The 21311-nt window shown below is 36.0% G+C and overlaps 2 protein-coding genes across 3 annotated transcripts in view; both read left to right on the plus strand.

Annotated features, from left to right (window-relative positions):
• hdac10 (histone deacetylase 10) overlaps nucleotides 1–6634 on the plus strand; it is a 36314-nt gene extending 29680 nt beyond the window's left edge. The window contains 16 exon segments of the mRNA XM_059546089.1: nucleotides 362–466; nucleotides 580–648; nucleotides 1125–1251; nucleotides 1466–1531; nucleotides 1620–1679; nucleotides 2360–2449; nucleotides 2575–2681; nucleotides 3304–3371; nucleotides 3827–4079; nucleotides 4163–4253; nucleotides 4329–4414; nucleotides 4514–4567; nucleotides 4961–5039; nucleotides 5118–5312; nucleotides 6162–6321; nucleotides 6509–6634. Of these exon segments, the coding sequence (XP_059402072.1) occupies nucleotides 362–466; nucleotides 580–648; nucleotides 1125–1251; nucleotides 1466–1531; nucleotides 1620–1679; nucleotides 2360–2449; nucleotides 2575–2681; nucleotides 3304–3371; nucleotides 3827–4079; nucleotides 4163–4253; nucleotides 4329–4414; nucleotides 4514–4567; nucleotides 4961–5039; nucleotides 5118–5312; nucleotides 6162–6321; nucleotides 6509–6522 (1624 nt within the window). The 3' untranslated portion in view covers nucleotides 6523–6634.
• A 150-nt stretch (nucleotides 6635–6784) lies between these two features.
• parvb (parvin, beta) lies at nucleotides 6785–21069 on the plus strand. 2 transcript variants are annotated; one of them, XM_059546756.1, is made up of 14 exons: nucleotides 6785–7104; nucleotides 7996–8121; nucleotides 14933–15022; nucleotides 16286–16356; nucleotides 17095–17197; nucleotides 17307–17447; nucleotides 18476–18591; nucleotides 18677–18738; nucleotides 18844–18863; nucleotides 19137–19198; nucleotides 19285–19353; nucleotides 19430–19531; nucleotides 20410–20482; nucleotides 20669–21069. In XM_059546756.1, exons 2-14 carry the CDS (start codon nucleotides 8010–8012, stop codon nucleotides 20743–20745), a joined length of 1098 nt encoding a protein of 365 aa, XP_059402739.1. In that variant the 5' UTR covers nucleotides 6785–7104; nucleotides 7996–8009; the 3' UTR covers nucleotides 20746–21069. The 2 variants fall into 2 exon arrangements, with proteins under 2 accessions (XP_059402739.1, XP_059402740.1); XM_059546757.1 differs by lacking the exons at nucleotides 6785–7104; nucleotides 7996–8121 and adding an exon at nucleotides 10645–10706.
• Nucleotides 21070–21311: the final 242 nt, after the last annotated feature.

Genomic DNA, 21311 nt, shown 5'->3' on the forward strand with positions numbered 1-21311 from the left:
TGCCGCTGCTTACTATAATGGCTGGCGTGGCGTACGGTTGTAAGCCCAAGTAGACGAGAACGCGCAAGATGTCACATTATGTGAATTTTCTCGCCAATTCGGGCCCGACTCCTCCACACACAATTGAGCCTACAGGCTGATAGAGGCAACCGTGGTGGACAGTCGAGGTGTCATTCTTTTTTTTTTTTACATCATGGTTGGCTCATACATGTACAAATGGTAAAAACCTCCACATAGCTCCTTTAAATAGAAAAGCAGTCCATATTCATATTGGTCAGTGGACAGCACAATATGTTAATCCCTATTTTTTTAGTAATTCATTTTTGTTCACTTCCCTTTTTTCTCTTTTTGTGACTTTCAGGCCTCCAGGACACCACAGTCAGCGCTCCGCTGCGAACGGTTTCTGTGTGTTTAATAATGTGGCCATCGCTGCGCTTTATGCCAAGAAGACGTACAACCTGAACAGGTGAAATGTTGTAACATCCTGCACTGCTGGACAACAAACACTGACTTACACCTGTAATATTCACTGAAGGAAACTCAGATTTTGTATAAGTTTGAGCTTGTGGATCTTTCCAGGGTTTTGATTGTGGACTGGGACGTCCATCATGGACAGGGTATCCAGTACTGCTTTGAGGAGGACCCAAGGTGAGTACATCTTCCTTCTGATGAACAAGATTGTTTTCAATTTTCTGAAGAAAATGTAAGAGACCTTTGCCTATAAAATATTTTATTTTAATGGTGCATTATTTATTTTTTTAATTAATATTTTGTTGCATTATTTATAATGTAACATATAAAAATGTAGTACTTAATTAAATTATTAGTTCCTGTGGCTCAGTGCTAGAGCATTGCATTAGCAGTGCATAAGGTCATGGGTTCGATTCCTGGGGAACACATACTGGTAAAAAATAAATAAAAAATGTATAGCCTGAATGCACTGTAAGTCGCTTTGGATAAAAGCGTGTGCTAAATGCATAAATGTATTAAATTATTTAAATTAGATGTTTTTCCACCTGTTTTATTATCCATTAGTTAAAAACTCTGATTGCTTTAAAAAAAAAATAGCCCATAGCACATCCTTTTTCCTTGGTATGCATGCTTAATGTTTATTTATTTCCTAGTGTGCTCTATTTTTCCTGGCATCGTTACGAGCACCAGACCTTCTGGCCCAATCTCCCTGAGTCAGACTACACCAGCGTCGGGAAAGGCAAAGGATCTGGTTTTAACGTGAACCTCCCCTGGAACAAGGCGAGTGAACACTGAATCAATGCTCAGAAACCATCAAACTCTGTCATAAATGTGTGTTTCATACCAGCGGTGCATGCCGATCAGTTTAGCATTTAATCACCCATTCTCACTGGTTACAATAAAAATATATTCTTTTTTTAAAAGGAAATCACCTAAAATAATATTTAACAAAGATTTTGTCACATAGTTTCTGTGCTGTGCTTGTTTCCTGCAGGTGGGCATGACGAACAGCGACTATCTGGCTGCTTTCTTCCATGTTCTTTTACCCGTAGCGTATGAGGTACCTGTCACACGAGAACAACCTTTAGCACATTAGACTGTTTTCTGAGTGTCGAAGCCAAGCTGATGCACATTTTTATCTCTTTCAGTTTGATCCAGAGCTGATTTTGGTCAGTGCTGGTTTTGATTCAGCCATCGGGGACCCAGAAGTAAGAGACTCTTTTTAAATCTGTGATTGTCTGAAAATTAGTGAGAATGTACTCACCCTCGGGCCATCCAAGTAGATGTGGATGAGTTTGTTTCTTCACCAGAATGGATTTGGAGAAATGTAGCATTGCATCACTTGCTCACCAGTGGATCCTCTTCAGTGAATGGGTGCCGTCAGAAGGAGAGTCAAACAGCTGATAAAAACATCACAAGTAATCCACACCACTCCAGTCCAGCAGTTAATGTCTAATGAAGCGAAAAAGTGTGTGTTTGTAAAAAACAAAATCATCATTAACGGTTTTGATATGAGAGGACAACAGGAAGTGTTTATATGGATTAGGGACTTATATTTTGACCAGTGTTTTTCACTTCACTAGATGTTAACTGATAGAGTGCAGTGGTGTGGATTACTTGTGGATTATTGTGATGTTTTTATCAGTTGTTTGGACTCTCATTCTGACGGCACCCATTCACTGGTGAGCAAGTGATGCAATGCTACATTTCTCCAAATCTTTTCAGATGAGGAAACTCAGCAGTACTTTTTTCAATCAATTTACATTTTTGGGTGAACTACTCCTTGAATCTTTGAAATCCTTACATCTGTCACACTGTTTCTAAAAAGGTTTGATGGGCCGTATGTATGGGTTGATCTCAGTTAACACTGCTGTCTGTTCTGGTTCAGGGTGAAATGTGTGCTCTTCCAGAGATCTTTGCCCACCTCACCCAACTCCTAATGCCTTTGGCTGCAGGCAAAATGTGCGTCGTCCTGGAGGTCTGTTATCATTATCACTTAAAATCTTTTTTTAAAGCTGATCCTAGCACATTTTAATTTTGAAAGCCCTATTATCTGTTATATCATGTTTAGATTGTGCATATTGATTTCCTTCATTCTCTCAGGGAGGGTATAACCTGACTTCTCTCGCCCAATCTGTTTGCCAAACCATCCAGACCCTTCTGGGAGATCCGGCCCCTCAGCTGTCAGGGATCACAGCCCCTTGTGAGAGGTGAATTGAGCTGTCAATCATGGGGAGAGTGCTTTTCATTGGTTGAGCTGTTTTCATGAGTTAAAGGGTTACTCCACCCCAAAATGAAAATGTTGTCATTAATCACTTACCCCCATGTCAAGGTCCAAATCCGTAAAAGATTCATTTGTCTTCAGAACACAATTTAAGATATTTTGTATGAAAACCGGGAGGCTTGTCCCATTAACTGCCAAGTAAAATACACTGTCAAGGTCCAGAAAAGTATGAAAGACGTCGTTACAATACTCCATCTGCCATCAGCGGTTCAACCAAACGTTATGAAGCGGAGAGACGTAGGAGAGGAATTGTTTAATAAAGTCGTTATTTTTGTTTTCTTTGTGTACAAAAAGTATTGTCGTTGCTTTTTTTATGGGTTTGGAACAACATAGGAGTAAGTGATTGACACCATTTCCATTTTGGGGTGGAGTATCCCTTTAAGGTGCACTGTTAGCTCCGCCCACAGTCAGATCTTATTGGTCTAAAATCCTGCCCTAGAGACATCAAACAGTAAATATATTCAGATTGGTTGTGATTTGGTTTCAATGTGTTTTTGTCGCTATTAAGCTGGAGTAATATGCCGTGTGAATTTTTTTTTTTTTTGCAGTGCACTAGAATCTATCCAAAATGTTCGCAGCGCTCAATCATCATACTGGAGCTGTTTAACACTCTTAGGTTAGGTTATTGCCATTTTACTTTCACTTTAAATGGATGTTTTGTTTTAGTATTATTTTATGGTACTATATTTTTTTTCAAAATTTTTTATATTTTTATTGATTTTATGTGTTTTTCTCAATTTTTACTATTCAGGTTTAATTTATTTTCCTTTCAGTTTCAGTTTTTATTTATTTTCAGTTAGTAATTTTAGTGCTTCAACTCTTCAACTTTTAATTTAATTGTTTAATTTTCATTTAGTTTAAGTTTTTCATCTATTATTTATTTTTTATTTCGGCTATATTTTAACAAACAAAACCATTTTTAATAGTTTTGATTTTAGTTAACGATAATATCTCTGTAATGAAGGCAATTGATATTAGATTTAAAGTTGTAGTGACATTTAAATGAGTTTTTATTTAAATGTCATTTTAACATCTGACATCTTAAAAATTGTATCCGTCTCATTCTTAAAGAGGCTCATTCAGGTACGAGAACCAAAAGGCCCAGACTGGATGAGAAGAACAGCGAAACAAAAAAGGCTGAGAAACCTGCGCCAGAGAGCGATGCAAAGAAGACCATTGAGTGGCCTGAACCTTTAATCAGGACATCTACTGATGTGCGAACACTCGTAGCGCCCCCTCCTGGTGTGGAGGTCTCACTGCCTGAAGGCTGCCAAAATGTTGGGGAAGATTCCCAAAGTACCTCTAAAGAAGTACAAAATATCCGGTTGGTAAAATAAGATCATTAACACACAGATTCACGCTTTTTGGCCACATTGTAACCTTTACAAATCGTTTTTTTGTCTGTAGGGATAAATATTTCCAAGATGTAACGGACCAAAACATCCTCCAGCCTCTTGGAAAGATCATTTCAGTTCTTGAACAAATGATGAATAAAGAGGTAAGGGGGTGATAACTGAATCTGGTGGTTATTTTTGTGTGCTGTATTTGGTAACAGACTGTAACGCTTCATCAGGTGCGTAACGGATGCATCGTGGTGTCTGACTTGAGTTTGTCCGTACGCTGTGCTTATCAACACGCACTCATGGGCCTCGCTGAACGGTACAACATTTACTAGACTAACAAGAATTAACTTAATATCACCTTGATCAGATCAGTAATGAGCTGTCATGTGATACTGTGCTTGTGTGTTTGATGAAGGGTGCTGGTCGTTTTTATTGGAGATGGGAATTTACCAGTCAAAACTGATGACGGGTGAGCCAGTTATTGCATCTGTTTTTGTGTTTTATTGTTTGTCGTTGAAAGGGTAGAGTAAAAAAGTTGTAATTTAAAAAAAATATATAAACATGTATAAAGTTAGTATTTAAGAAATTATAATTTTAGTGTTACCTTTATTTTTAGGAAAAAAAAAAAAACGTTTTCTGAAAAAGATTATTTCAATTATTTTAGTGTTACACTTATTTTTAAATATTATTTAAAAATAATTCTAAATCTTTTTTTGCTTTTTCAGTAGTGTTTTTGCTTTTTTAATGCACTGTTATAGCTTTATAAAAAAATGTAATTTACTTTTATATTTTCAGTTTTCATTTTTATTTAAAAATGACATGATCAGCTTGCCTTGGCTGCATTTGGGGTCTTTCTTTTCAGGAAGGTGTTTCTAGTCCAAATCTGTGCTGAAGAAACTGAAGAGAAGTGTGTGAACCGTCTGTCCTTGTGTCTGAGAGAGGTGTGCATTCACAGCTGATATTGTCTTGGATTTCGTCTGATTTCTGTGAAGTCACTTCCTCTTCCTGCTTGTCTTCAGGGTGAGGGATTCACGGCAGGATTTATGCAGGCGGTTCTGAGCCTGATCCTCCCTCTGGCGTATGAGTTTAACCCCGGGCTGGTGCTGGGGGTTGTTGGAGACAGTGGGGCAAAGACTCTTCTGGCTCCAGTCTGGGGTCACTTGACCGGTCTGCTCCAAGGCCTGGCAGAGGGCCGCACGCTCACCCTACTGCAGGTCAGACTTAGATATTTTAAAATAATATATTTTAAATAATAATAATAATATTTAAAAAATAATATACAAACCTTTCCAAAACAAATTTTTTTTTTTTAATGGATTCATTTATTTTTTTAGGTACCGTAATTCATTAACACTTTAGAATAATGGTCTATTAGTTAATGTTAGTTTTTAACTACTTAAGTTAACATGATCTAACCAAGAACCATCCTTCTACAACATTTATTAATCTTAGTTGATGTTAATTTCAACATTTACTAATGCATTATTCAAATCAAAAGTTGTGCTTGTTAACATTAGTTAATGCACTGTGAATTAGCATAAACTAACTATGAATAACTGTATTTTCTTTAACTAACATTAACAAAGATGAATAAATACCGTAATAAATGTATTGTTCATGTTAATAATGAATTCACTAACATTAACTAATTGACCATTATTCTAAAGTGTTACCATTTATTTGTTTCAAATTGTTTATATTAAATGTAATTATTTGTCTTCAATATATTTGTTTATTTATATGTATTCATATTTATTAATTTTAAATGTATTTGTTTATTTTATTTTATTTAAAAAAAAAATTATGTACTTACATAGCTTATTTATTTGTTTAAAAAGCTATTTATTTTAAATGTATTAATTTATTTTACATGCATTTATTTACAATATTACATTTTTAATATATGCATTTTATGCATTTGTGTTAAATGGATTTATTTAAATGTATTTTGTATTTATTTTATATTTCTTTATTTGTTTTGTGTATTATTTCATTTTACTTGCTTAATCTTCTGTATGAGAGTTGCTTGCTTCTAGTAAATCGTCATACCTGCATTTCTTCAGGGCTGTGACAAAGATCTCCTGGCGGTTACACTCTCTGCCCTCTCTGGGGCCCCTGTCCCTCCACTCGGGCCCCTGGGAGCTCCCAATCCTGAAGATGTTCAGATGATGGAGAAGCAGAGACAGAGGCTGCAGAAACGCTGGGGTCTGCTGCGGTGCACAGGTACCACAGTGATACCACAGTTCACTCAAATATTTTATGGAACATGCAATTGAGCTATTTTGTGAAATATACATCACATATGTTTATCTAAAAGTTCATACATGATGAATTATATGAGTTATGTGACCTTACAATGCCTTAATGTTCTCTTACATGAGTAAATTAATAATAATGTGTGCTTGTGCAGTTTCAGAAAGCTGATGGAAACCTCTGGAACATTGAACGACCTGCATTTTGATGTTCAGTTATGGAAAATAATAACTTTTTTTGTACTTTGTAAATTTTGTATGGCATTAAAAATGAACCTGTTGAAGTTTTTGTTGGTAGTTTTTTTTATTTTTGTTTGACTGTGTTGCTTGTTTAGGGTTTGTTTAGTTAAATCTGACAAAACCTCCATCTGAGGATGTAAGCAATATTATAAATGTTATACATTTTGAATTATGTATTATAAACCGCTTGTTTCCCTCATTTGGATAAAAGCGTCTGCTAAATGAATAAATGTAAATATTTTTTTCTTTTAGATGCAGGAAGTTGTCTTTTTGGGATTTATTTAATAACACTAGATGTCTTAGTTTGGTGATGTGTGTTGTGTGTATGTTTAGTTTCTGTCTATGACTGACTTTAAGGGTGTGACTCAAGATGTTACAGCACTTTTCCAGATATGACAATGCCTGACTCAAAATATATCCACAGTGAAAATATGCTCATACTTCCCTTTTTTCCCCTATTACACTGCTTCAGTACTGCTTTCTGTTAAAGTCTTCACCACACCCAGAGCAAAGGGTACGTATGCAAAGTTATATTTTCTTAATCTTTGTTTTTGATTATTAGACGGTTATTATTAAATAGCATTAGAGATATGTTCATTTTATAACCTATTTTCAATGGTTTGCTGTTATTTTTCATTATCCGTATTGTAATTGCATGTGATGCTTTTCCAAAACCCACTGGCATTGTGTGGCAAATGTTACCAGTTTGATCTGTTTCCAATTAATGAATTAAAACCTTTACTCAGAAGAGGCGCTATGGCCAATCCTCAATTTAGAACCGCATTTAGAACTTTTTCTGTCTTACTGGTGATATATTGTGTTATCGTATAATAGTATACTTATAGATTTTAATCAGGTTAGAAACCCTGTAGAATTTCATAATGTTCTCTATACCTTTACTATATCGTGATTTTCAAAACTTAATTTCAGACTGTTTTATGGTGACTTTGTCTTACGTTACTGAAAGACTAAATATGTTTTGTTAGCTGAACTACTTGTGCCTCTTTTGAAACTACACTACAATCAGTTGTACACAATACTTCTGTCCCTCAAAGTCTCGTTTTCATTCCTGTTAAACATTAAACAGCGCTACACTGACTAATGGCTACCAATTCTTATTAATCCCCGGTAAACAAGAATACAAAAACAACGATATTTTCAGTAAACCGATTTGTCGAACCGCGCTGAGAAAAGTAACACGTTCCACGTGACATCGCCGCTCATCCTTGGCACAGATCTAGACAATATTTTTCACATGATAAAACACACTGAGTAAATTTAATACCTAATTAATTTAAATTACACAGTAAAAGTTAAAACAGTAAAATAATTATTTTAGCATATTTCGGGCCACTATGCCCCGCCCCTTTCATTCTGTTCACTCGTTCTGGTTCTGTGATTGAAGCCGCAGCAGAGCAGATGGCCGCGAGTCCCACAAAACCCTCCGGACAGCCGGGGAAGATGAAGAAGGATGAGTCGCTGCTCGGAAAACTGGGGGGAACGTTAGTTCGCAAAAAGAAGCTGAAAGAAGGTAATGTTTTCCATGATATTGTAACTTAAAAAAGAAAAAGGAAATAATATAACTAAGATGAGCACATCATGCAGTGATTGATTTTTATCGCTGTCCATGGTGGTGCACTTGATCAATATACGAATTTGTGAATATATGAAAATGCTTCTTTCATTGCAACTTGTATGATTTTTATTAATATAAATAATTATACTGGACTGGTGCAATTTTAGTTTTATAATTATTATGATTTACTCTTCTTATATCAGCATAACATAAGCCATAGTTATATTGTGGGGACAGAAATAACCAGGTCAGAAGCTCAAGGTTATTCAGATAAGAATGAGGTGGACTGCTTTGTCTTGTTTACTCGTATTGTTTCAAGCTCTCAAGAGTTAAAAATGTATCTATCTGCATTTTTTTAGTTGTTTTTCTTTTTAATTGTGTATCTTACATCAAACCCACCCCTTTCAGTCTCCATCTGTGTGAACAGCTGCACAGTAAAGTGTGTGTGTGTGTTTGTGTGTGTGTGTCATTGTGGAACAGAGTGGTTGTCCTGTTAACCTCCAGACAGTCACACGGGAGTGACAAAATGTGTTCAAGTCTCTTTAGTGTCTCTTTGTTCAGGAGGATCCTTTTTGGGATTTTTCAGACAATCTTAATAGATTATTTAGTGCTTCAGCATTCAGCGCCATTGCAGCAGCCATGAAACGCTGAATTCTGGCCTGATAAACTAAGATAAGAGTCAGCTGAAATTCTGACGGTTATTTTGAGTTTGTGAATTCTGAAAACATTTACAGTTTGAAAGGAGTTTAGAAGTTTAAAGTGACTGCCCTGTTAAGTGGTTGATATATTTCTATGGTGTTTAAATAGGTGTTTTCTGACCAGTTGCTACTGGTGTTATGGATGGTTGTTAGGGTGTTGCTAGGGTTTTTTGGCTGGTTGCTAGGGTGTTCTGAATAGTTGTTTGGGTGTTATGGATGGTTGTTAGAGTGTTGTTAGGGTGTTTTGTCTGGTTGTTACTAAGGTGTTTTGGCTATTTGCTAGGGTGTTCAGGTTGGTTTTTAGTGTGTTGCTAGGTTATTCTGGCTGCTTTTTAGGGTGTTGGGGTGTTCTGGATGGTTGTTAGGGTGTTGTATGGGTCTTCTGGATGGTTGTTAGGGTGTTGCATGGGTCTTCTGGATGGTTGCTAGGGTGTTGCTTGGGTGTTCTGAATGGTTGTTAGGGTATTGCCTGGGTCTTCTGGATGGTTATTAGGGTGTTGTATGGGTCTTCTGGATGGTTGTTAGGGTGTTGTATGGGTGTTCTGGATGGTTGTTAGGGTGTTGTATGGGTGTTCTGGATGGTTGTTAGGGTGTTGCCTGGGTCTTCTGGGTGGTTGTTAGGGTGTTGTATGGGTGTTCTGGATGGTTGTTAGGGTGTTGTATGGGTGTTCTGGATGGTTGTTAGGGTGTTGTATGGGTCTTCTGGATGGTTGTTAGGGTGTTGCCTGGGTCTTCTGGATGGTTGTTAGGGTGTTGTATGGGTGTTCTGGATGGTTGTTAGGGTGTTGCCTGGGTCTTCTGGATGGTTATTAGGGTGTTGTATGGGTCTTCTGGATGGTTGTTAGGGTGTTGTATGGGTGTTCTGGATGGTTGTTAGGGTGTTGCCTGAGTCTTCTGGATGGTTATTAGGGTGTTGTATGATTCTTCTGGATGGTTGTTAGGGTGTTGTGTGGGTGGTCTGGATTGTTGTTAGGGTGTTGCCTGGCTGTCTTCTGGATGGTTGTTAGGGTGTTGTATGGGTCTTCTGGGTGGTTGTTAGGGTGTTGTATGGGTGTTCTGGATGGTTGTTAGGGTGTTGTATGGGTGTTCTGGATGGTTGTTAGGGTGTTGTATGGGTCTTCTGGATGGTTGTTAGGGTGTTGTATGGGTGTTCTGGATGGTTGTTAGGGTGTTGCCTGGGTCTTCTGGGTGGTTGTTAGGGTGTTGTATGGGTGTTCTGGATGGTTGTTAGGGTGTTGTATGGGTGTTCTGGATGGTTGTTAGGGTGTTGTATGGGTCTTCTGGATGGTTGTTAGGGTGTTGCCTGGGTCTTCTGGATGGTTGTTAGGGTGTTGTATGGGTGTTCTGGATGGTTGTTAGGGTGTTGCCTGGGTCTTCTGGATGGTTATTAGGGTGTTGTATGGGTCTTCTGGATGTTTTTTAGATTGTTGCTAAGGTTTTTGAATGGTTGGTACGGTATGCTGGCTGTATACATTTTTGATGAAAATATGATGGAATGCTGGTTAAATGTCTGACAGATGAGTGACTTCATTTAAGCAGTGATGCTGTTTTATGTACACGAGTTAACATGACATTAATAGCGCCATCCGGTGGACTTTTGTTAGAAAGTTTTCTTCGGGAGCTTAGTAGTTGTTATGATTGACAGCAGCATTTCCCATCCCTGCTGTGCAGAAGCTGATATCAGAAAACCCTCGGATATATATGAGGATGTGTTTGCCTGTCAGGATGTTGACTTGCATATTATTGTGTGTGTATGAGTGATACTGACAGATCTGGCTGAAGTTGCCTTCATTTGTTAAGTGTCCTCAGACAAGTTCAGAGCTTTGGGGAACATGGATCTCAGTAAGTTTCACTCTTGTCTATGTTTGTACATTGAGCATCATTGATGTGTGTCTGTGTTTGTGTAGAGCTATCTGAGGTATAAAGTGTTGCTATGTTAAAAAAACAGAAATAACTTTCATCTGAAGCAAAAGTCTAGTTGTCATCATGGATAGTTCTCAGATCCTAAAATACAATTCAGTCACCTCAGTGTTAAAAAAATAATTATAATGATGAAATGTGTGCTTATAAATGTAAAAAGTCATAAAGAAAGTATGAAATGATTGTAGTATTTCCTAAGGAGCATTTTTACACTTATATTAAGTTAGTTGGTTAGTCAGTATTCTCAGATAACACTTAAAATTATTATTTTTAGAAAACAACAACAAAAATCATTTATTTTTAAAAATCTAAATTATCAGCCAATTTGCATGTGCCCATTCACATTTTAATGGTCTGTGTGTGTGTGTGTGTGTGTGTGTGTATGTGTGTATATATATATATATATAGATCAATTTTGATTTTATTGATTTTTTTTTTCTTTTCGAAAAATTATTTTTTTTAAAGTAATGACTTTTTATTTATATATACTTTTGAAGTATTTCATTTTGTTCATTTTCTCACATATTGGTCTTGTCAAACTAGTTTATCCGTGAAAGAGTATTGAAACAGGATTGGCACAAAGCTTTCAAATTTTGTCATATCAATTAAAATAATAATAATAATTATTTTTTAATGTTTTCTTGTACAAATGATTGAACGCATGTAATCCAGAGACGGGTAGTGTGTAATATGGAGACTGACTGTGGACTGTGTGTAATGCAGGAAGTTTGGTTGATAATATGACACAATCATCTTCTCTCTGACATCTGAACTATGTTACTCATCCGGCATCCATTTCCCTCTCCAGCATCCCAATGATCGCACAAATAAGTGCTGCTATATTTAAGAGCAACTCCATTCCTCTGACCAGACTGCTATTTTTGTCGTCTTTGTAATAAATAACTTTCCCCAAGACCTGCAGACACGCACACTGCTGTTGAACACTGCTGTGAGTGTGTATTGATTTCTCAGGGAAGTGTTTGTTGTGTCGTGTCAATAAACCAACGGAACTTGCAGATCAGCAGCTTTTTACTAACTGATTTGAACATGAGAAATCAGCTTTGAGAGCAGATTGATGACTTCCTGAAAATACCTAATTTATTAAATGAATTTCCCCATGAATCAGAACCGCAGAACTGTTAATATACTACTGTATACTGTTACCTAAATCAAAAATGGAAATGTCTCAGTGACCTTATGTCTAATCCATTATAGAATAGAATTAGACAACAAACATTGAAGTTTTAATATAGAACTTGAATATTTAATATAGAATAGAACAGAGTAAAATAGAATAAATTAGGCAACAGTCATTTCAGATCTGGGAATTTTCAAAGAGCCATGGAGATTTTATGTGTTGCAGAAAAACTTGAACATCTAATCCAGAATGGAATACAATTACCGTTAGACAACACACCTTGAATATCTGGAAGAATAGAATAGAATAGAATAGAATAGAATAGAATAGAATCAATTAGACAACAGTCTTTTGAGATCTGGGAATTTTCCAAGAGCCATGAATATTTTGTGTTGCAGAAAAACTTGAACATCTAATCCAGAATAGAATAGAATTAGACAGCACACCTTGAAGACCTGCAAGTCTTTGAAGATCCATGAACATTTCATGTGGAAAAACTTGAATATTTAATGCAGCATAGAATAAAATAGAATAGAATCAATTAGACAACAGTCATTTAAGATCTGGAAATTTCCCAAAAGCCATTAAGATTTAATGTGTTGCAGAAAAACTTGAACATCTAATCCAGAATAGAATAGAATAGAATAGAATTAATTAAACTGGACATTTAAGATCTGGAAATTTTCAAAGATCCATAAAGAGTTTGTGTGTTACATATAAACTTGAATATAGGTTTATAGAATAGAATAAAATAGAATTAATTACACAGATCAAATATCTGGAAACCTTTGAACATTTGCGATTTCATGTGTTGCATGTAAAACTTGAATGTATAATCCATTATCATAGACTAGAATATGAAGACCAAAAATGTAATTTTATAATATTGTAAAAAGCAGAGGTGTGTCATCTCTCCATCGAGTGTAGTTCTGGTTAGTCCCTCATTAGTGTGAGTCAAATGTTGCATCTATTAGAGTGGATAGTAGAGCAGCCTCTCGTCCTCAGTGAAACAGGAGCAGTGAGGGTGGGGGGGTGTCAAAGGGACAGAAATAACACGTGATGACGCGGGTGCAACTGCTGTAGCCACACTGATGGCCTCACACACACACACACACACACCACCAAGGCTCACTGCAGAACATTAGCTGGATTCAGCACTGTTTGACGGGACATGGCTGGTCTTCTGTGTGGAACGAAGAAAAGAAAGCAAGGTAGACTTTGGGCTGTTTTATGATGCAGCAGTTTCATAGATCTTAATTAAATGAATGCAGATGTACGTTGCCACATTAGATTCACTTGTTAAATATTTCATTTAAAATCAAACATATTTATTTCTGAATACACATGCTTTTTCAACCATACACCGAAACATTATTATAAAATATAATAGTATTTATTATATAGGAACTGATTGTGTTAAATGATAACAGAATAGTTTTGATAGCAGGTTTGTTTGGTACACGAGAACCTGTACAGTGTGTGCATGTTCACTGTGGTTAGCAGTTAGTACATGGCTATTTGCATTCAAAAGTTTGGTTCAATAATATAATATATCTCAACAATTAGATTTCATAAATGCATGTACAGTATTTAATAAAAAAAATCTAAATGCATTTGTTTATGAGTATATGTATAACCAGTGTATATATAGTATTTTTATTGTGTATATTTAAAACACAATATTAGCATTGGTTACTATAAATAGCTTCTGTTCCTAGAGGATTTATTTCTGTATGTGAAACATGGACGGAACTTAATCATTAAAAAATTGAGGCATGTTTCATGGTGAAACACTGTTTAAATGAGTTTCCACTTACATGGGGGATTGATGACAAACATGAATGACACTTTTATTAGCCTCTTAAAGTCATTTTTCGACTGTACTGTTACTTTTCACAGGCAGAAAAAGCAATCTGTTAGAATTCTCATTCATCTTAAAGGGATAGTTCCCCCCAAAAATGAAAATTCGGTCATCATTTACTCACCCTAAAGTTGTTCTAGACCTGTATAAGTTTGTTTGAACACTATAGATATTTAAAAGAATTTTGGTAACCCAACAGTTTCTGGACCATATTGACTTTCATTGATTGCATATGTATGTAGGTATGTATTTATTTATTTCTCAACATTTTATTGCAGCTAGTTTCCAAAGCAACATTTCTCATTTTCATTTATTTTAAGTACTAACATAAAAAAAATCAAGTTCATTATATGAAATATAAGTTCATTTGACACTTTTAAGGGGTCTCCGAAGGTCATCTGATGGCAGTAAAAACTTATACTATAATATATTGAAATATTAGCAATAATGTTAGATCTGTGTGCAGTTTTACACTCAGTCATAAGTATTAAAATTAGTCATATTTTTCCATGTAAATATAAATTTTCAGCATCATTCCTCCAGTTTTCTGTATCACATGATCTTCAGAAATCATTCTAATATACTGATTTGCTGCTCAAGATACATTTCTGATTATCAATGTTGAAAACATATTTTTTGCTGTTTAATATTGTTGTGGACACTGTGATACTTTTTTTTAAGGATTCTTTGATGAATGCAAAGTTCAAAAGAACAGCATTTATTTGAAACCGAAATCTCTGTAACATTCTGTAACAAATCTGTAATATTATTAATGTCTTTACTGTCATTTTTGATACATTTAATGCATCCTTGCTGACTCTGTGTGTGTGTGTGTGTGTGTGTGTGTGTGTGTGTGTGTGTGTGTGTCGTACAGGAGGAACTCTTTCTGATGTATGATCCTGATGACTGTTTGCATTTAAGAGGAAGTGCACTAAACTGATGCTGTTTTTCCTAGAACTAGACGTCAAGTCATGATATAAATTGACTGTAATAAAATGCAGCGAGCTCCTGGTATTGCTTTAGCAAGTATTTTCCTAATACAATGCAGACAAGCATGAAGAACCATGGTACCTTGATATTTACCATGGCGTTGAATAAATACTATATATTCCAAGGTACTTCAATAGTGAACTTCTTTTGTCTTCTTAGCGAGTGATCTTCAGGAAGATGGTAAGAACGCCATCATGGCTCCTCTTCTGCACACCGACCCAGAGCTGCTCCCTGAGGACACTTTGCTGGGTAACATTTGGCTTCTTCTCATCCATTAAACCCAATCGAATGTCTCACTCCTCCACTAGTGGTCAGAACAGAGATATGTGTAAATTAGTGTCACTCAGGTTCCATTGGCTTTTAGATTATTGCAGAAAATAACAATAATTTAAGTTTGCTGAAAATGTTCTCACCCGCAGACCATCCAAGACGAGTCGGTGAGTTTGTTTCTTCATCAGAACTGATTTGGAGAAATGTAACATTGCATCAGTTGCTCACCACTGGATGCTCTGCAGTAAATGGGTGCCGTCAGAATGAGAGTCAAACAGCTGATAAAAACATCACAGTAACCCACAAGTGATCCACACCACTCCAGTCCATCAGTTAACACCATGTGAAACAAAAAGCTGCATGTTTGTAATGAACAAATCATTCAGTAAGACTTTTAAATTTGAAACACTCGCTTCTGGCCAAAATATGAGTCCATAATCCACAATATCCCTTCATCCAGTGAAACGTCCATCACCTGTTGTCCTCTCTCATCAAAATACACGCACATATTTGTTGAGAATTTTAAACGGTCTTTACTTTTAAATGGTGATTCATCTGGGCGTATTTCTCTCCTGATTCAGAAGAGATTACTTTTTCACTGGAGGCAGCAATATTATGGATAGAGGACTTGCATTTTAGCTGGAAGTAACTGTTTAAAGTTAAAAACAGCATCATAATGAATTTGTTTGTTACAAACGTGCAGCTTTTTGTTTGACAAGATGTTAACTGATGGAGTGCAGTGGTGTGGATAACTTGTGGAATACTGTGATGTTTTTATCAGCTGTCTGACTCTCATTCTGACGGCACCCATTCACTGCAGAGCATCCAGTGGTTAGCAAGTGATGCAATGATACAGTTCTCCAAATCTGCGCTGATGAAGAAACAAACTTGAATGGCCCGAGGGTGAGTATATCCTCAGCAAATGTTCATTATTAATTTTGTGTCTGTTTTTATTCTCTTAGTTAAGAATTTAAAGGCAAACATCTGAGATAAAGTTGGCACTTAAGCAGTACTTTACTAAAAACTTCAAAACCAGTGTTGTGGTGGTGTTGGGTGTGGAGGACACTTCTCATTTCCTCCATGTCTCTTACTCACCCTGATTTCTGAGTCAGACAGCTGCAGAAATGCACCCAGACCCAAGACGGTCCTAGAGGATCCTCCCACATAACTGTCTTTAAAAACATCAACAATAACAACAACAGTGTGCTAAAGAGTTTCTTCTTTCCTCCTTGATTTTTGAAGAGGAAAATGCAGAGAGGACCATTCTAGACCCAACGTCCAGAGAAGACCTCAATTTTAAAGACCTCCAGAAGGTACAAAACACCTTTTCTGACTTCTTACACTAATATTTCAGAATGAACGGTGCGGAAAAGAAAAACAGAAATGGCAGATGAAGACAGTAACACCAATGAAACATTACATTTGACACTTAAATCTGTTTGGTCAGCGCCCTCTAGAGTTTCAGCTCTGTTATTACTCCCGCTCATCTTACCTCTTTCCTCAACTGTCATTCATTAATATTTTAGATAAGCTTTTATTTTTATACTAGTAATTATCATTTAAATGTATGTATTGGTCATTTAATGTTTAGTTTAAGTTTAAGTGATTTAGATTTGTGCTATTGTAATTGTATTGTTTTTTTATATTTCTTTTTAACTGTAATTTTGTTTTTCATTTTCAATTGTAGTCATTTTAATTTTAACTTTAAACATATCATTTAAGTTAGTTGCCAAGGGAGGATTTCTATTTTTTTCTTTGTTTCATCTAATATTTATATAACATAAAATATAAATTATTTTATTTTATTTCAGTTTTATTTATTTCAATTAACGAAAATTAGCTTACTATAAATTTGTTAACCGTAACAACAATGCCTAGACTTTAGAAAATAAACATAGAGTGAAAAATGTTGATGATTAAACTGTAAATAACAGTAAATACCTTAACAGAAATCACAAATGATAATAGAGTGAACATCTGGTCTGCTAAGCCACACCCCTTTTGCATGATTACCATTCTACCCACTGACCCTTATTCTCTCTTCCTCTCAGGTTCTCATTGACTGGATCAACAGTGAACTTGAGGAGGACCGGATCATCGTGAAAGACCTTGAGGAAGATCTGTATGATGGACAGGTGCTGCAGAAACTGTTCGGTACGACAAAGAACCTTCCCTATCTATTTCTTGAGCTCATTGTCTGTATTGGCGTTTTGCCGTGGTGTTTTCAGTGTAGTGAGGGCGTTCTGTGTGTCGTCTCTTTCAGAGAAGCTGTCGGGTTATAAGCTAAATGTGGCAGAGGTGACGCAGTCAGAGATCGGACAGAAGCAGAAGCTGCAGACGGTTCTGGAGGCTGTTAATGTGGTTCTCAGACCGCTGGACTGGAACACGGAGTGGAGTGTTGACTGTGAGCGCTGAAAAACACTCGCATTTAAAGGGATAGTTCACCCAAAAATAAGAAGTCAATTGTACTAGGGTTATTATCGTTAACTACAAACAAAACTATTAAAAACATTTTGTTAACTGATATAAAGCTACAAAATGAAATGTACAAGTAACTGACATGAGTTTAAAACTAAAAACTAAAACTGAAATTAAATGGACATAAAAAAATTAAACCTATATACTATTATTAAAAAACCCTTATAAATAATAATAATGACAAAAAGCATGTAACAAAATTACTAAAAATGTTACTCATTGACATGAAAACTGAAAATAAAAATAAAATAAAAGTGAATTTAAAACCATTATAGTATATACAGTAAATAATACCAAAATAACATTACTTTTCCCCCATTCTTTTATATGTATATTACTAACTGGAGATGAATAAAAACTAAAACTGAAATAAAAATAAATTGAATCTAAAACAATTGTTATATATATATATAAAAGAAATACTAACGACAAAAGCACATACATTTTTTACAAATGTAACTAAAATGAAATGAAAATGTTAAATATTTATAAAATATTGTGTATAGCAAATAAACAATATACTAAATAATACTAAACAAACACGACCTTTTCCAGTCTTTTCTATTCTTAATGGTTAAATTAAATGTCATGAAAACAAATATATATATGCATGTATAACTAACTGGACATAAATAAAACTAATAGATATAAAATGATCAATTTTCTCAATATTTAGATTTTTTTCTCAAATAGTTGTATCTCAGCCAAATATTGTCCTATCATAACAAACCATACATCAATGGAAAGCTTATTTCTTCAGAAATGGACCCTTATGACCTTATGACCTTTTGGTTTTGTGGTCCAGGGTCACATATGTATATATGTATTATTTCATGTAACATGCACTGATAAATTGTGCACAAGAGGCCTTTATTAAGAAAGTAAATTGAGTCTATTTTTATCAAAAATAAAGAAATGTTTATTGTTGATATTAAATCTGTATCTCTTCCTCAGCAATCCACTCTAAGAACCTGGTGTCCATCGTGTACCTGCTGCTGGCGCTGGCCATTTACTACGCGGCACCCATCCGCTTACCTGAGCATGTGTCTGTCAAGATGATCGTGGTCAAGGTACGACGAGTTTATTAAAGTGTGACAATGAACATTATATCAAATAACCTAAGCCTAATTACAGAAGTGCGTTTGTTTGTCTCAGAAAAAAGAGGGAATCCTTCAGAGTGCTCATGTGACCAAACAACTCACAAGTACCACAACAGAGTAAGATGCTCCAATGTGTCCATCTAGTGGTGACAGATGATTTTAACACTTTTTGTATTTGAATGTGTGATCTGATGCTGACTCTGTGTTCCTTGTTTCCAACAGAATGATGATCGGAAGATCAGGTGAGTATTTTCCTTAAGGATCATGCAGAGGTCTAGTTTTTGGACAACTTTAGCTGGTTCATTGACGGTTTCCCAGCCGTGAACTGCTTGATCAAGGTGTAGTCCAGCTAGTCAACCATCTAGACCAGCTATATGTATAAAATGGCCTGTTTTATTCAAGTAGACCCTATAAAACTAGTGAACATCAGGAGTTGGTTTTATCTGGAATTTCCACACATGCATGTTTTTTATTTTCACTCTTCCAAAAACTGTTTATTTTATTGTCATTCGCAGAACGTGATGCTTTCGACACGTTATTGGATCACGCTCCTGACAAACTGAATGTAGTGAAAACGGTAAGAACTGGTTTCGGATGGGACCTGATCTTTTGTGCGATGGTACTGATTATACAAAAATGTTCCTTTAATGTCTGTTTCTTCAGTCGCTGATTACATTTGTGAATAAACACTTGAACAAACTGAACCTGGAGGTGACGGAGCTGGAGTCACAGGTATGAACATCATCTGTTAACTCTCACACAGATCTTTACATCAGATCCACTTAAAAACCTCTTTGTGTGTGTGAAGTTTGCAGATGGAGTCTATCTGGTGTTGCTGATGGGATTGTTAGAAAATTACTTTGTCCAGCTGTACAACTTCTACCTCACGCCTGAAAGCTTCGAACAGAAGGTAAGTGTGCCATAGGGTGGTCTAATATGGACTGGTGAGGTCTAAAGCAGACTGAATGGTTCTGTTGGGGTCTAATAGAGCTTGATTAGACTCGGATGTGGACTTGAGTATGATGTGGTCTGATATGGTGCATTTTGGTCTGATGTGGTTTGATGAGGTATTCAATAACCACATCGGTCCACATCAGCCTACATCACATCACACCATTAAGACAACATCAAACCATTATCAGACCTTATCACATTTCATGATTCCACACACAGACCACGTCAGTCTCGGTAAGTAAGTCCACATTAGATGAATAGTGTTTGTAGAGTTTGATTGGGTCTGATGTGGACTTAGGTCTTACAGTGTCTGATGCGGTTTGATTTGTTTAGATAATGAGATACCTCATTAAATTGCGTCAGACTTCATGAACCATTGCACTACATCGAACAACACCATACTGGACCACATCAGAACCACACTTCATTAATTCTGTTCAGACTATATCAGACCACATCGATCTCGATGAGTCCACGTCAGACGAGGAGTATTTATGAAGTCTGATGTGGACTTGAGTCTAATGTAAAAAATTATTAAATCTTACAGAGTCTGATGTGGTTCGATGAGGTCTGGTTTATTTTCAAATCAAATTTCAGACGTATCAGACCACATTATACTAAGCAAGTATAAAGCGAGTCAGTCTGATTACAGTTTAAGTGTTTCTCAATGAGTCTGTGGTCTGATTTGGACTCGTGAAGTCTGATTATGCGGTGGTTATGGAATCTTTATGGCATTAAACTTATAATAATCTGAACTTTTCTATTTTATAATATATACAACTGGTTTTGTACTAAAGGGATTGCTAGAGTGTTTTTCTCTCTGTTTTTCTCTAGGTGCATAATGTCGCATTTGCTTTTGAGCTCATGCAAGATGGTGGATTACAGAAACCCAAAGCGCGACCAGAAGGTACCAGAAAAAAATCAGTGCCAGCAGTAACATCGTCTGCACCTGTTCATGGTGTTACCCACATTATCCCCTAGATGGAGATGTTTCTCAAATGATGCACTAAACATCCTGTGTTCCTTCACAGTGACGGGTAACTATTCAAGCCTCTGTCTGTTTAACAGCGAATCTGTTGTTTGTGTCCTGCAGACGTGGTGAACTTGAATCTGAAGTCAACACTCAGGGTGCTTTACAACCTTTTCACCAACTACAAGAACTCAGAGTAACACTGAAAGCGATGTGGGGATGATTGCTACATGCTTCACTGATGGATGTCTGCCCACACTCATGCACACACATCTTTGGTACATAAGAATGAAATATTTTGTATTATTTCGCTTATTTATGCCTAGAAACGAATGTATTCAGACTTGATGCATCAGTGTAGCAGCTCTTTAAAATATTTTATTTTTCTTGCATTTGACTTTTATGCAAACAAGGCTTGCCACTGCTTTAAGCACTACACCAGAATGACTTTTGTCCTGGAATGCACCGTGTATTCTATTCTAATAGAAATGATGTAATTATTTAAAATAAACAAGCTCTTTCTACATTCTGGAATGAATTTGACATTTTGACTCAAAAAATGAATTTGTAGAGGTTTTCTTTACCAAAATAAGCAGTTTAGTATCACGTCTTCATACACAGAATTATTCATACTTAAAAACCTTGGTCCATATAAATATTTCACCTTCATTTGTGGGAGTGATTCATTATGACAGACCAACACTGTACCTTTAATTTATTTAGGGTTGTTTAATACAAGAAACATCATTATAAGAATTGCTCAGTG

Source organism: Carassius carassius, chromosome 50 (assembly GCF_963082965.1).
Source record: "Carassius carassius chromosome 50, fCarCar2.1, whole genome shotgun sequence".
NCBI classification, from domain to species: domain Eukaryota; kingdom Metazoa; phylum Chordata; class Actinopteri; order Cypriniformes; family Cyprinidae; genus Carassius; species Carassius carassius.